At 44.8% G+C, this 15404-nt stretch overlaps 1 protein-coding gene across 1 annotated transcript in view; it reads right to left on the bottom strand.

Annotated features, from left to right (window-relative positions):
• CACNG2 (calcium voltage-gated channel auxiliary subunit gamma 2) overlaps positions 1–15404 on the bottom strand; it is a 140323-nt gene that overhangs the window by 16427 nt on the left and 108492 nt on the right. The window contains exon 2 of the mRNA XM_077339622.1: positions 11840–11923. Within this exon, the coding sequence (XP_077195737.1) occupies positions 11840–11923 (84 nt within the window). The remainder of the gene's footprint in view (positions 1–11839; positions 11924–15404) is intronic.

Here is a 15404-nt window from a genome sequence, read left to right as displayed (position 1 = left end):
TCCTCAGAAGTCTATAGGCATGACCTGATGAAGATTCAAAACTCAGAGACAGCCCATTTGGGATTCCTAGCATTTATGAGGCACAGCTTCCATGCCCTGGCTTGAGTTCCACCTAGAATTTCCATGTGTGCAAGGGGGGGGGGGGCATTTTCATCCATTCCTCACTTCCACAAGAGACCTCAAATTCTCTCCTAAGTATGATGTCATAGCTACAGCATTGGATCAGGAGAGATTCAAATTCCTGCTCTGCCATGGGAGACTGCTGGATGACCTTGGGCCAGTCACGCACTCTCAACCTAACCTATCTCAAAGAAGGAGCAGCAGAAGGGGAGGATGATGTAAACCACTTTGGGTCTTCATTGGGGTATAAACAGAGTTTCCAGGCCGGCTTGGAAACCAGCAGGAGACCAGGGACATGGTAGGGCAGCCACCACTGGTGAGGTCACATGTTCTAGGAACCACTGGGAACTCTACAGTAAAATGGCAGGGCTTCCAGTGAGTCCTACAAAGGACTGTTAGCTATTGCTTTAAAAGTTAAATGTAAAAAAAAAAAAAAGAATGCGCTGGAAGCACAGAAGTTTTATACCAGCTTTTCTCAACTTTTTACTACTGAAACCCCCCTGAAACATTCTTCAGGCTTCAAGAAACCCCCAAAGTGGCATGATTACGCAGAATGTGACTGGGAAGCATAGCTGTGTACACTCCCATCTGGGGACCCTCCCCTTCCCAGGTCCATCACCTGATAAAAGTTTAACAAATGTGTGTGCATCTGTGTATACATATACATGTACATGTACATGTACATACATACACACACACATACACACACACACACACACACATGAAACTCTTCCAGGGCCATCAAGAAACCCCAGGGTTTCATGAAACCCTGGTTGAGAAAGCCTGTTTTACATAATATCCCCAATCCTCCATGTTTCCCAGTTAAAGGAAAATGCTGTTCAAACAAAGATGATCTGACTCCAGTGGTAGCAAGAGAAAGATATTTTACTTACAGAATAGAAACACATCTTACATGAGGCATTCAAGTAGGTACATTGAACTTATTGTGAACAGATTAACTTCAGAAAGGTTCACTTTCTACTGCTCCAAGTCCAGGTAAGAGAGAGAAAAAGAGGCCCTTACGTAAGATGAAAATGAAAAGCAAGCAACGACCAATGAGACTCAGCATCTAACCTGGAGTTGGAACCTTGAAAAGGGCAGTGTTTTTTCTCAACAGCCCCCTGTTCTTGGCATGGGTATATTTTGGGATGGGCAGACTTCAGAATGACAGCTGCTGCTATTCCAGTTCAGTTTGTTCATTCATTTATTTGTTCAATTGTTATACCGTCCCTCACTTTATAAGGCCAACAAGCAATTTCCCGCACAACCAGAAGAGCTTAAAAGTAAACCTGGCTGTTGTTGAGATTTTAAAAAAAATTGAAATTAAATCTGACATGTTGACAATCTCAAGTATATTAGGACAAAACAGTAACGGTGCCTACATTTACTGCCTTCAGGAAAGCACATAAGATGGCTTCAATTCAAGGGCATTGGGTGGAAGCTGTCCTGTTTGGTCTTGCTAATGGATAGTTAGGTTACTGTTGTGTCCTTGCAACTTGTCGCTTTGTGAGCTGCCAGGAATCAAAGGAGATAATGCAGGTAGGCATGTTTTAAGTGGAGCTCTTCCACCAGGCATTTGGTTGAGGCCAGGGCAGTTAAGATTAGGGCCCCCTCCTCAGCTTCCTAGGACAGCAGGCTCATGACCCCCTCATTAACCCTGAAGGCACTGGGTTGGAGGTTGTTGAGCAGGTGAGGCTTTTAGTGTTTGTAGTCTGGGAGGGTTATGGTTTTAAGATGGGGATTGTTTTGCTGTTTTAATGTGGTGTTTTACTCTTTGTAAGCTAGCTGGGAGTGGTGGGTAAGAAATCTAATTAACATTAATAAATAATATAATAAAATAAATGAATTCAATTTCAGCTAATCTGAATGAAAATTCAAGGTGGGCTTTTTTTTGGGGGGGGGGCTACATTTGGTGTTAAGTAAGTCTCTCATTCTTGTCCCTGGAAATGATTTCAAGTCTTGTAGTTGTTAGAGTTTTCATCGACTTATTGCTGGTTTAATTACCACAAACAGAGAAGGTTGATCACTGAAAATCATTTACATGTTGACTACCTCTTTCAGAACAAAGCTGTTTTGCCTCACCCAAAATATCTGAGGAGAAACTCAGAAAACTAACTTGTCTGGGGCTCAGGAGCTACCACCCCAAGCATTAGCTGGCCGGTCTGTTAATCTGAGGATGCAGCCTGAGCCTTCTACTTTTTTTTTTTAAGGGAGAGCTAAGGATCAAAGTAGATATGAAATTGGCTGCCATGTTTTCCTACTCAAGCAGAAACCCAATGGCACCTTAGAGACTTACAACCCTTATTCCTGTGTGTGCTTTTATGAGTCAGAGTTTACTTCTTCAGAAGCCGTGAAGAAGGAATCATATTCAACCTTTCTATAGGGGAAATTACTAAAAGGGAAGAGTTGAGGTAAAGGTACGTTTGGTGTTAATCCTGTTGTAAATCTTTCAGCTGTGGTTGTCTGTGCAAGGAAGTGGGACAAATAAGGCTGTTACACGTGACAAGAAAGTAGGGATGCCAACCTCTAGGCTGAAAAGTGATTGGGGATTTTAATCTCTCTTCAATTCAGATTACGTACAGCAATCTTCTTGACTGCTCTGAGATGAAAGAACTATACCTATGTGTTCAAGAGCAGAACTTTATGGTCCCCCTTAAGCTTCCAGGGGGTGGCTTTAGATATCCTGTTATTGCAGGTAATCCCCTAGCAACAGAGATGACAAAATGGCTGTTTTGGAAAGTAGTGTCTATGACATTATACCCTGCTGAAGTCCCTTCCATCCCACACCCTGCCCTCCCCAGGCTCCACCCTGCAGGATCTCCAAGAATTTCCCAATCTTGAGATGGCAGCAACACTGTCTCTCATCCCAAACATTCTTGATTTTTCTCAGTGTGTACATGGGAGGGTGGGATACAGAAAGTAAAATATCTCCCAATCCCAGGTTCACCCAGCCAAGAAGAATAATCATCTAGAAGGTAGGTCTCACAGGGTGTCCCAGGCAACAATGCACATTACATTATATCTGTGACATTTCTACCTTAGTCTGTCTGCTCCCCATCTTGTGCCAAATGAACATTCACAGAGGCCTCATCATGTTATGAACTGGGACCTCTCCTCTAAATCACTCTCTTCAGATTAAGAAAGGAATCTTCTTACCGCTTTCAGTCATCCTTCCAGATCTTCATAAAGTAAAGAGGCCTTATCATTGTTCCTTTGGGAGAAGTTCTGCCCACCCTCTCCAGCAGTGGATCCTCCATCCCTGATATATAGAACTCAGCCTCCTCTGCCCTTGAGTGAGTCTATGACATATGTTTTGAAGCAGAGGCTAGATATACATGTGACAGAAATGCTGATTCTGTGAACATAGACAGCTTGTGAGTGAGTAGGCAGACGGGACTGTGTCGATGCTTGGCTTTTGTGGCCCTTTCTTGCATGCCCAGGGGAATGCTGATCACCACTTTGGGGGCAGGAGGCAAATTTCTTCCAGGCCAGATTGGCCAGGGATTCTAGTGGGGGGACGACGACACATCATCTGGGCATGGAATTAGGGTCACTGTGGGTGAGTGGGTAGTTGTGAATTTCCTGCATGAAGCAGGGAGTTGGACTAGATCAAGGGTAGTCAACCTGTGGTCCTCCAGATGTTCATGGACTACAATTCCCACAAGCCCCTGCCAGAAAATGCTGGCAGGGGCTCATGGGAATTGTCGTCCATGAACATCTGGAGGACCACAGGTTGACTATCCCTGGACTAGATGACTCTGGATGTTCCTCCCGACTCTATGATCCTATGTACTCAGAGAGGAGAAGCCACAGCCCTGCACTGAACTAGATGGCAATATTATATGGAACAGTTGATTCTGGAAATAGGAGAGGCAGAGTCAGTAAAGCAGAAATGGGAGCCGTGGCCTCTTCAACTGTTGCAAGAAGATATGCACAAGCAAGTGTTTGGAATATTTATTTAGTTCATTTATACCCTCTGCCTTTCTGCCCAGTTGGCACCCAAAGTGGCTTATCCACTCCTTCATTTTATCCCTGTGATGTCACTTAGTGTGTGTCACTGGTCCAAGGTCACCCAGCGAGCTTCTGCGGTAGAGCAGAGAATTGAACCTGATTCTTTGAGACCCTAGTCAGCAAATCTAACCACTATACCTCACCGGTTCTCTGTTTCACATGTGTATTGAACAAGCACATCGTTTTCTGTTCGGTCATCTCAGTGTGACACATACATGCATATTTTGAACACAGGCTTCTTAGGACTTCCAGCAAGATGCTTTTGGATGACACACCGCTGAAGAGGAGCCTCAAGTGATCACAAGTATGTCACCCAAAATCACGATCAGCATGCTCTCTTGAATGTGCAGCTGCCTCAGCCAAATGGGACGTGACAAGAGATCATCGATCTCCCTTCATCTTTTAAAGGCAAACCACAGCTGGGCACAGCCTGCACCAGGGGTGTGCAAGGAAGGAAGAGGGCTTTTTAAAAAACCCTTTATTATGCACAGTTTCACTAATCAAAATCTCCTCTTCCTTACAAAAGAAAAAACAATTGCTTAAAATAAACTCAGTTGGCGTGTATCAATCATTTGAAGAATGCAGATTGCACGTCCTGCCAGACCTCAGATGCAGGAATATTACATGTGCTCTGGGAACGCCTCTTGGTTATGTCATTTTGGCAACCAATGCTAAGAGAAATAATTGGCTATCGTTTTCTTTTGGAATCTAAGGTTTTCTTATTGTTCTTGTTGATGACATACCCTATATGTCCCCCCAGAGAGCACTAAGATTGTGTAGTCAGAATCTACTTAGGGTCCCTGGCCCCAAAGGAATAAAACTGGCCTCAACCATGGTTAGGGCTTTTCCAGTTCTGGTCCTGGACTGGTGGAATGCTGTCCTGATAAGATCCGGGCCCTCTGGGACCTTAAACAGTTCTGGGGGGCCTGCAAGACTGAGCTGATCTTTCAGGCCAAGGGTTGAGGCCAGGAAATAAGATGCTGGCCTCCCTACCTGAAAACTTTTATTTGAAAATTCTATCAGGGAATTCATCCATCAAAAAAGGAAAATCGCTTCAGCACAGTGACACCTTGGGATATGAACTTCAGCCTAGCTGAGGGGCTGCTTGTCTGCTTACGCCCCTGCAGGGTTGTTTGCTCTGTGGGTGCAAATCTGCTTGTGGTCCTTGGCCCCAGAGAAGCACGCCTGGCCTTGACTTGGGCCAGGGCTTTTTCGGTCCTTGCTCTGACCTGGGCCCATTCTGCACACACTGGATAATGCACTTTCAGTGTGCTTTTGCAGCTGGATTTTTCTGTGCAGAAGAGGAAAATCTACTTTGAAAGTGCATTTAAAGCACATGATCTAGCGTGTGCAGAATGGGCCCTGGAGGAATGAGGTCCCGGAAGAGCTGAGGGTCCTGACGGAGCTGTCTCAGTTCTGCCAGGTGTTTGGTTGAGGCTGGGTTTCAGGGACAACTGGGGCTTCTCCTCTGGCCAACGCTATACCACTCTGTGAATCTATACCTGTGATGCTTGACTATAGACCAGGGAGGACTGGGGATTATGCTGCTGTTTTACAGGTTTTTATGGCACTGAGGGATTTATGATTGATTTTACTGGGGTTTTAATCTGTTTTTGTGTAACCAGCCACGAGTCCACAGGGAGTGGTGGGATATAAGTCAAAGTAACAAATAAATAAATAAATAAATAAACAAACATAAATAAATAAATAAAATAAACAGTGTTTAAAGTTTCTAAAACCTAAATTAGCCAATATGATTGTTTTAACATGTCTACTTTATTTTGGGTTGTTTTAAGACTTGTTAGCTGCCCTTGATCACACAGGGAAGGGCAGACTATAAGAATAAAATTATTTTCACGTCTTAAACTGTGCTGGCACTAATGATGTAGAGTTTGTTACAGTTTTGAGTACTCGTGGCTCAGAGTGCATGGCTAATGCATGGAAAACGAAAATCCCAGTACTGATTGCGGGTCAGTGAAAGAACACATGGGCCAGGGCACTTTTGATTGACATTTAATATTAAAGGGAATTGGAGAGGCGTTTATAGGAAATTGGATTTGGTTTCTCACTGGAATTCTAGGCTTTCTGAGTTTGTAAAACCTTATGTATATTTTTTACTTGCCTGAAAAATATTTTTTAAAAACAAGCATGGAAGACATCTAGAAGCTAAACAGTTCTGCAGGGCCTGCAAAAAGCAGCTCTTCTGCCAGGCTTTTGGATAAGACCAGCAATGAGGACACCATCACTAACCTCACTGCCAGGAAGTGCTAGGTCCCTTTCATATGTTATCTTGCTCCTGTTAATTGACAAAATACTGGTTAGCTGCAATTATTGTATTTCTTTGTTTGAAGTGGCTATGAATGTTCAGTGTATTTTCTTGGTCCTGTTTTGTGTACACCGCCTGAGACTTCACGGTGAGGGGCAGCATATAAGCCGAATGAATGAATGAATGAATGAATGAATGAATGAATGAAGTATAGTTGAATTTTCAGACACACGGGGTTCAGAACTGAATACACCTGCAGTGATAGAACAATACCCAGTGACTTAGGAGCTGCCTAAGGCTTTACCAATGAGCCTCTTGTGGCGCAGAGTGGTAAGGCAGCCGTCTGAAAGCTTTGCCCATGAGGCTGGGAGTTCAATCCCAGCAGCCGGCTCAAGGTCGATTCAGCCTTCCATCCTTCCGAGGTCGGTAAAATGAGTACCCAGCTTGCTGGGGGGTAAACGGTCATGACTGGGGAAGGCACTGGCAAACCACCCCGTATTGAGTCTGCCATGAAAACGCTAGAGGGCGTCACCCCAAGGGTCAGACATGACCCGGTGCTTGCACAGGGGATACCTTTACCTTTACCTTTAAGGCTTTACCACAAATTCAAAACTTCAGAATAGCTACCAGTGTGCTTCTTTAGAGTCCAGAAAAAGAATACATGAATGCAAGAAACTGCCTACTACTGAATTGAACCACTGGTCCATCCAGGTCAGTATTGCAGCAGTTCCCTCCAGTGTCTGAAGCAGAGTTCTTTCATATCACTTACTTCCTGGTACTTTTTAAACTGGAGATGCCAGAGATTGAACCTGGGACCTTCTGCATGCCAAGGAGATACCGCTGAACCACAGTTCTTCCGTTTTTAATCTGAAGCCTGAAATCTCTGTTCCTTTTAATTAATCCATGATGAAACTAAAGCCAAATACAGGTATTTTAATTCGCATTTGTTCTGATCATAGAAATAGTATGATGTTACCTATGAGCGTGGGTCAAGGACAAATAGGAGATCTCAACTTGTATTCTTACTTTGAATGCTGAGGGAAGAATTTCTTAGAAGGTCTGTTTTGCAAGACCTTCGATCAGATTTTCTTGAGCAGGGTATTGTGAAATCCTGTATGGGTGGGAGTTAATTAATTTTATATATTTTTAAAATTTGTTAAACATTTATTGGGTGATATAACCCACCTCTCCCAAAATGGCCAATGATGGGCCTGGAGGGGATGGAAAGGGAGGGGGGTCCTGGGTGGGCATGTACCCAGCTATGCTTCTTAACCATATTCTCTGTGATCACACCATTTGTGTTTTGAAAAAATGTTTCTCAACAGTAAAAAAGTTGAGAAAGGCTGCCTTAGATTCAAGTTGTCTAGCAGCTAGGTATAGTAGCCAAGATCTTGTGAATAACTGTTCTGAATCTGAGCACCTGCTCTGAGTTGAAAACCTTCCCCGTTCAATCCGTTCAATCCACAGCGTCTCCAGTTCAAAGGCTACAATCACTAACTGATGGGAAAGATTTTTATCTACTCAAGAGAGCTCCGGCTAGTCAGAGGAAACAGTACTCAACTACATGGATCAATGGTTTGACTTGAAACAAAAGGCTGCTTCAAGTGTTCCTAAGCTGGTTAATTGTCATGTTTACTAATGTCAATGGTTAAGGTTGCTAGAACATTTTGCTGCACAAGGCTTTGCAAGCTCATTTGCATGTGCTAATTATTCAGAACAAGGACAAATGAGAACCCAATACACAGACGCGATGCATTTTTAATATAAGACCCTTGTCCTGCATGCAGTTACTGACAGTGGCCAGGCAGATGTTCACCAAGACACTGTCTTTCCCTTCTGCTTCTACCCAGAATATTTGACTCCGAGCAGGGCTGTGCATCTCAAAGGGGCCAGTATGGATCTTGACTGAACCTGAGTGGACCACCCTCTAACAACACCAGGCCCTGCCTCACACAGTAATGGTACAAAATATATATTTGATTCTTTATTTCTTTATTCATTGTTGGGACTCCCCAAAGCGGAAGTGCTGCAGGGGCCAGCTCTGTAGAAGAATAAGAAGAGCTGGTTCTTTGTGCCCTTAAGACCTGAAGGAGTCTCAAAGCGGCTTACAACTGTTTTCCCTTCCTCTCCCCATAACAAACACCCTGTGAGGTAGGTGAGGCAAAGAGAGCTCCAAGAGAATGTGACTGTCTCAAGGGCACCCAGCTTCCTGCAGGTGGAGAAGTTGGGCAGGGGATCAAACCTGGTTTTCCAGATTAGAGGCCACCAGTCTTAAGCACTACACCATGCTGACTCTTGCTGGCCCTCACTGTGGCAGGGAATGGACCAGGCTCACCTAAATTCTGCTCCCTGTTGTCAAAAGGGGGGCGATAGGACTATCACAGTAGGGTCTTGGAGCCCCAGAGATGATGACAGCAAGCAGCTGATGGAGGATGAAAGGCAGAGAACAGCATTACAGTCCCTTCCTAGGGGAGGGGAAACACTATGCCTGAGAGACCCCTTGGACCCAGGATGAAGTGCAGGTGCCTCCCTTCCCAAATGGTGGGAGTGAGTAGGCCACAAAGGCCACGAGCTGCTCAATAGGGCTCTGCAGGCCTTATGTTGTGTACCCTTGACTCAAAATCAGGTTGCCACTAAGCATGGGCAGTCTGTTTATCTAATAGTTGTGCTTGCTTGAACTTTGAAGAAGAGCCACCTTAGAGCAACTCAATGACCTCAGTAATCCCTTCATGATTGCCTTTGGGTGGGGCTTGTAGCAATGAAGGAGACCCATGAGGGAGGGAAGCTTAACCCTTCCAGGGACAGCTGATTCTCCCCTGAAAAGCAGATTCAAGAGCTCCTGAGACTGAGGATGTTGCAACAGAGTGGAGGCCCTGGGGAAATGAACTGCAACAGTAGTTTGACTGCTATAGGAGGAAGTGAAACTTAACTACTCCTGCTTCTGCCTAGCCGTTCCTGGAGAAGTCTCTGCATTGGCCTTGTTTTCCAAGAGCCCCACCCTAAGAATGATTTTTAAATGGTTTTAGTTTTGATACACAAGTGAGATTAGGGGTGCCAGCCTCCAGGTGCAGCCTGGAAAAGCCCTGGAATTCTGACTGAACTCCAACTTATTGAGTGAATGGTGGTTTTGGAGGGTGGCATCTGTGACATAAGAGTAAGGTGACCAGATTTTAACATTGGTAAAGTGGGACACCATTGACCCGGGGGGGGGGGTGTTTCTTGATTAAATATTTGGTCTATATGGAGCAACAAAAAGTTTCATAGAATGCATAGAACGCAAAAATAGTATTGTAATATATATATTTTTAATTTCAACATAAGTACAATTTGCCAGGTGCCCCCAGATGTCCCTCCAAAAGTGGGACAATCTGGTCACCGTACATAAGAGCCTGTTGAGGTCCCTGCTTTCCTTAAATGCCAGCCTCCTCAGGCTCTGCCCCGTACTGACCAATCCGGAGTGGGCAACCCTAGATGCAGTGATTTATGCTGGGAAGGCACAACAGAGTTTTGCCACTTCTGTGCTAAGCTGGAAATGCAGGAAGTTGGACAAATCAGATGCATGGGGCATTACAAGAAAGCGTTAAAAGACACGCAGAGTGACAAGGCAACTGAGAGGGGAGGGGAGGCGAAAGGCAACATTTCCAGATCCTGGGCACTCTGGAGGTCAGGATGCCGAGTCAGGCATTTCTAGTGCAGATCTATAAACCTTGTGGCTGCTTTATTGAGAAGCAAAATGGGATATCGGGGCATTCCTAAGCAGAATGACACCCTTCTAAACCCCCGGGGCTTTAGTTCTGCCCTTTGTGTGACCCTGGGGTAACCACTATTTCTTAGCCTAGTTTCATCATAAGGTTGTTAGAAGGATAAAATGGCGCCACCATCTGTACTGCCCTGAGTTTGTTGGCTGAAGAATGGGGAATGAACATGTGGACTGGACTGGACCATAGGACTGCATGCTACATTTAGATAGAACTACTGATTAGTCTGTTTAGCCTAACTCTCGGTTGTATGCTTTGTTTTCATAGGATGTCTGAGTGGCATGATGGGGGGGGGGCTTTCCTGAGGGCATCTTTATCGGGGAGGGGGCAGAAGCAGCTCGGTGTCTTTTATAACCTGGCCCTGTGCTATCACAAGGCTAACCTCTATTGCACTACACAGTATTATATTGCTAGGACTGCATTTTCCCACCTCAAGTGTCAGTGAGAAAGGGGGAGGATAAATGAAGTAAGGGAGTCAATAAACACATCCTTGGATGGTTGCTGTCATAGTGGAGCCTCTCAGTTTCTGCCAAGCAAAAATTGCCCAAATTCTAAATATTTGCACCATCATAGTACCACTGTGCAGTGAATAATGCAATGCTTTTGGGGACGTTGCACTAGTTGAGCTATCACTATTTCGTTCTAGGAATGTTCCCTTCCTGCTCCACCACTGGCAGCCTAAGGGACATAAATTGCTTGTTACAAGACAACACACCTTACTTTGAAAACTTGGGTATATAAAAGGACCAGGGGGTCAATGGTAACCATTAGTTCTGAACAGCCCATTGCAGATACATGGCTTTTTTGCATTCTCATTTTACTGGCTCTGAAGTTCCTGTTTCCTCTGAGGTGCCCCCCTTTCCTGTTCTGCACATGTTTACCTCCCTCTAGTGGTTGGTTCCATATCAAGCCATTTTATTTTCAGTTTATCTCCCTGCAGTTTAAATCTACAGGGAGATAAACTGGAGATAAAGATGTTTGATATTGAATAGACCACTAGAGGGAGATAAACAGGTACTTAAATAGCTAGTTAACATGAGAATGTGGAACAGCTCAAAAGACTTGGAATGCGCTGATGTTCACTTTGTATTTACGACAGGAAAATCCAGACATTTTTTGAGCATGTGCACCTGACAGGTTTCTGTGTGCATTTCTGATTCTAAATAGTCAAATGTATAACACTTAAGATGATGCCTCTGCTTTTCCTCCAATCTTCCATTGCACCTTTCTTTGCTGATCATCAGGACTGCTGATGCCCCAGTCCACAGGAGCAGCAGGTATATGAGACCGGTGAAACACCTGTGCAGGCAGATTGGAGAAGAGACTAATAAATTCTGGTTTATTCACCAAACGGCATGGGTTTATTCGGCATTGCAAGAAATCTTAGCTTAAATATCTATCTATCTATATCTATATCATATGTATTTACCTGTAAATGAATCGAAAACCCTGTGAAGTTATGCACAGGAGAAATAGGAAAGGCACAGAATGGCAGAATATTTTATGGCAGATTCACTGAAGGGTTCTGCTTGGGGGTTCACATTTTGTCCATTCTAGCATGTCCATCCTTGAGGGAAATTAGTTTTGTCTAACGTCATCTCCTGGAAGCGAAAGGCACTCAGGTGCTAGTAGGCACACATGCGAAGCGATTCAAAAGGGGGAAAGAAAGAAACTGTGGACTTACGGAGGAAATATTCTGCTGTGTCGGCTTCATACTCCGTGTCCTCGAGGAAGTGATCGATTTGCTTACACAGACCTTTAAAATTCCCTACAATACAAGAGAAGAGACAACAAATGCGAACATCAGAAACCGAGCCAACAACTTCAATTGTGTAATCTCAGCTTCCTCTCAAAGGGTCTTTCCAGAGGATTGTTTGTAGTTGTGTAAAAAATGCCCTCTCCGTTTCTTGCTGGGGACCTAACAACAGTTTTCTTCCAGCCAGAGCATCCCCCTACCATTCCATCGACAACATTCGCTGCTGCTGAATACAGTCCCACCCCCAGTCCCCTGGACAGGGCATCAGTCAACGGTGCGGGGAAAGGGATTGTGGGAGAGTCCCGTTACCTACTGACTTCTCTGGGTCAAGCAGCTGCACAAAGGGTCCCTCTCCCTGCTCGTGCCATTCGGTGCGCTTTGAGATCCCATCTTTTAAAAAAGAATTCATTAGAGGCGGAGTGCTCCCTGCTGTACCATTCGAGCGTGGCACAGGGCACTCATGCAGCCATTTCAAACAAACAAAAAAAAAAAAAATCCAGAATTTCTGGCAGAAATACCCGCGCTTAAAAAAAACCAACAGTTTTAAAAGAAGCTTTTAAAAAGCTTTGTGTGTCCTGTCTCCAGTGCTGCAGTGTACATCTGCCCTGAAGGTGTGTGTGTGTGAGAGAGAGAGAGAGAGAGAGGACTAGATATAGCTGTCTTAAGCACAGCTAAGTGCAGTTATCATCTTGATAACTGCCCCCCAACCCCTCCCCCCCAAAAAACCCTGGGTCCCGGTAAAGGCTGCTTTTATGCTAAGAATAAAAGATTTATATTTGGGTGATCTGAAACGCCCAGAGTAATGCGTCTACCCAAATCCATGTCATAGTTTTATAAATTAAAGGATCTACGCCTGCTTCCATAGCTACGCAGCATGCTGGATGATCTGCTGTAAGCACTCATATGGGCAGAGACGTACACTCCGTATTTATATACACAGACGCCAAGTGTATGGCAAACATTCAAATATCACAAGCTGTGCGCACTCTGGAAAAGGCTCTGCGATTTGGTAGAGCAACCTGCTGCATGGCTGCTGCATGGAAACGATAGAATTTCTGCACAACAGATAGGCCTGAGCCAGTGCAAGGTGGGCATACATCCCTGTGACATAATCCAAGGTTGATGAAGGGAGTTTGTCTAAACCAGTCACTTAGCAGCTGGATGGATAGGAGGCATGGCCAGGATGTTCTGATGGTCCAGGACAATGTTTGACTGAGCCTAGTGTTGCCAACTCTGGGTTGGGGGACTTTGGGGATGGAGCTGGGAATGGGCAGGATTTGGGGCAGGGAGAGACCTCAGGGAAGTAAAATGCTATGGTCCACCCTCCAAAGCAGTCATTTTCTCCACGGGAACTGCTCTCTGTCTCTTGGAGATGAGCTGAAAACCCGGGAGATCCCCAGGTCCTACCTGGGGACTGGCATCCCTAACCGAGCCTGGAATTGCTTTACAGCATGGTGGTATTTGTGTGGCTTAGCCCCTCTCAGTGCAACTCTGTACATAGAATAAATCAGGGCTAAGAATGTGGATCATGTCACTAGCATTGACTAAATACCACTATCATTTACTCTACCATCTGGTGCTGCCCTGACCTCGATGACCCAGGCTACCCCAATCCTGTCAGATCTCAGAAGCTGAGCAAGGTCAGTCGATGGATAAGACCTATGAACATCTCTTGTCTTGAAAGCCCTACAGGATTATGTCAAGTGCAACTCAATGGCACATTCCTCCACCACTACCACTGCCAACAACAATAACAACAACAAACTCACACCTTGACTAGCCTGATCCCACGGTTCTCAGAAGTGAAGCAGTCAGCTCTGGGGAGTCCCTGGGTGGGAGGATGATGAGGAAGTCTAGGGCAGCTACACAGAACCCCCTCTGAACATCTCTTGCTTGGAAAGGCCTGCGGGATTGCCACACATCAGCTGTGACTTGACAGCACTTCCCACCCTACCTCTGACAGATGCCCAGCCTTTCATAAACACACAAAACAACAACTTCAAGTTCAGGAAAATAGACTGGGATTTTTAGAATTTTTATTTTATTTAGTTATTTTCGCATTTATACCCCATCCTTCCCTAGAGGTCCAGGGTGGTTTTTTTATTTAAATAAATCAGTAAAAAAATTTTATTTTTTTTTTAAAAAGAACACCTTTCTATCATTTTAAAACAAATGCCCCAATGGTTTACAAAATTCTAAGTCTAGAAGAAGAGCTGGTTCTTATATACTGCTTTTCTCTACCAGAAGGAGTCTCAAAGTGGCTTGCAATTGCCTTTCCTTTCCTCGCCCCACAACAGAACACCCTGTGAAGCAGGTGAGGCTGAGACGGCTTCAGTACTAGGGATTTGCATTTTTAAAGGGTCTAGTTTTTCACCCATTTGTGCACTGACATTTGCCTCTTCAGGTACAGAGCAAAATTGCCCCCTCACCTGCCCTGCAGCAAAGGAATTCTCAGAAAACCAGCTTTCATTTTTTTAAATGAATTCTAACGGGGTCTAATTGCGGGCTGCCAAAAGTGGAAATGTATGCAATCAGGTCCCCCCCCCCACACCTGCCATTTTGAGTTGTTCGGGAATAACTCTTTCCTTGTCACCATCCTCCCTCTCTCCCCTCTGCCTCCCTCCTTCAGTTCTGAAAAATCTGCCTGTTTTTTTAAAAAGGGGTGATCACATTACAACACTGTTTTTAAGTTTTTAAAAAGTAGTATTGCAGTCTTACACAGCACTGTTATATTGTTATAACCCAAGCTTAAAAAAACAACAACATTCAGAACACTTTGAGGGGAAGGGAGGAGGCAATCAAGGGTGCAGAATAGTGGGATTAAGGGGCACGAAGAAGAAGAAGAAGAAGAAGAAGAAGAAGAAGAAGAAGAAGAAGAAGAAGAAGAGAGTTGGTTCTTGTATGTCGCTTTTCCCTACCTGAAGGAGTCTCAAAGTGGCTTACAGTCGCCTTCCCTTTCCTCTCCCCACAACAGACACCCTGTGAGGGAGGTGAGACTGAGAGAGCCCTGATATCACTGCTCAGTCAGAACAGCTTTAGAAGAAGAAGAGTTGGTTCTTATATGCCACTTATCTCTACCTGAAAGAGGCTCAAAGGGGCTTACAGTTGCCTTCCCTTTCCTCTCCCCAGAACAGACACCCTGTGAGGTGGGTGAGGCTGAGAGAGCCCTGATATCACTGCTCGGTCAGAACAGTTTTCTCAGTGCTGTGTTGAGCCCAAGGTCACCCAGCTGGCTGCATGTGAGAAGGTGCAGAATCGAACCTGGCTCGCCAGATCAGAAGTCCGCACTCATAACCACTACACCAAACAAAGGTCTAAGCAGGCACCATTTTGCAAAAAACATAGTTTTTTAAAAGGGGAAGGGAGCAAAGCATGATGGGAGGCTGTCTCCATCGGACTCAGACTAATTCTGCATGGAGGCGTAAAATGTGCGCCACCTCCTGCTTGCAAATGTGTGATAGTAAACTGGGCACAATGGTACCAAGACTGTTAT

This window comes from Paroedura picta, chromosome 5, assembly GCF_049243985.1.
Source record: "Paroedura picta isolate Pp20150507F chromosome 5, Ppicta_v3.0, whole genome shotgun sequence".
NCBI classification, from domain to species: Eukaryota; Metazoa; Chordata; class Lepidosauria; order Squamata; family Gekkonidae; genus Paroedura; species Paroedura picta.
This window is presented reverse-complemented; position numbering and strand designations above follow the sequence as displayed.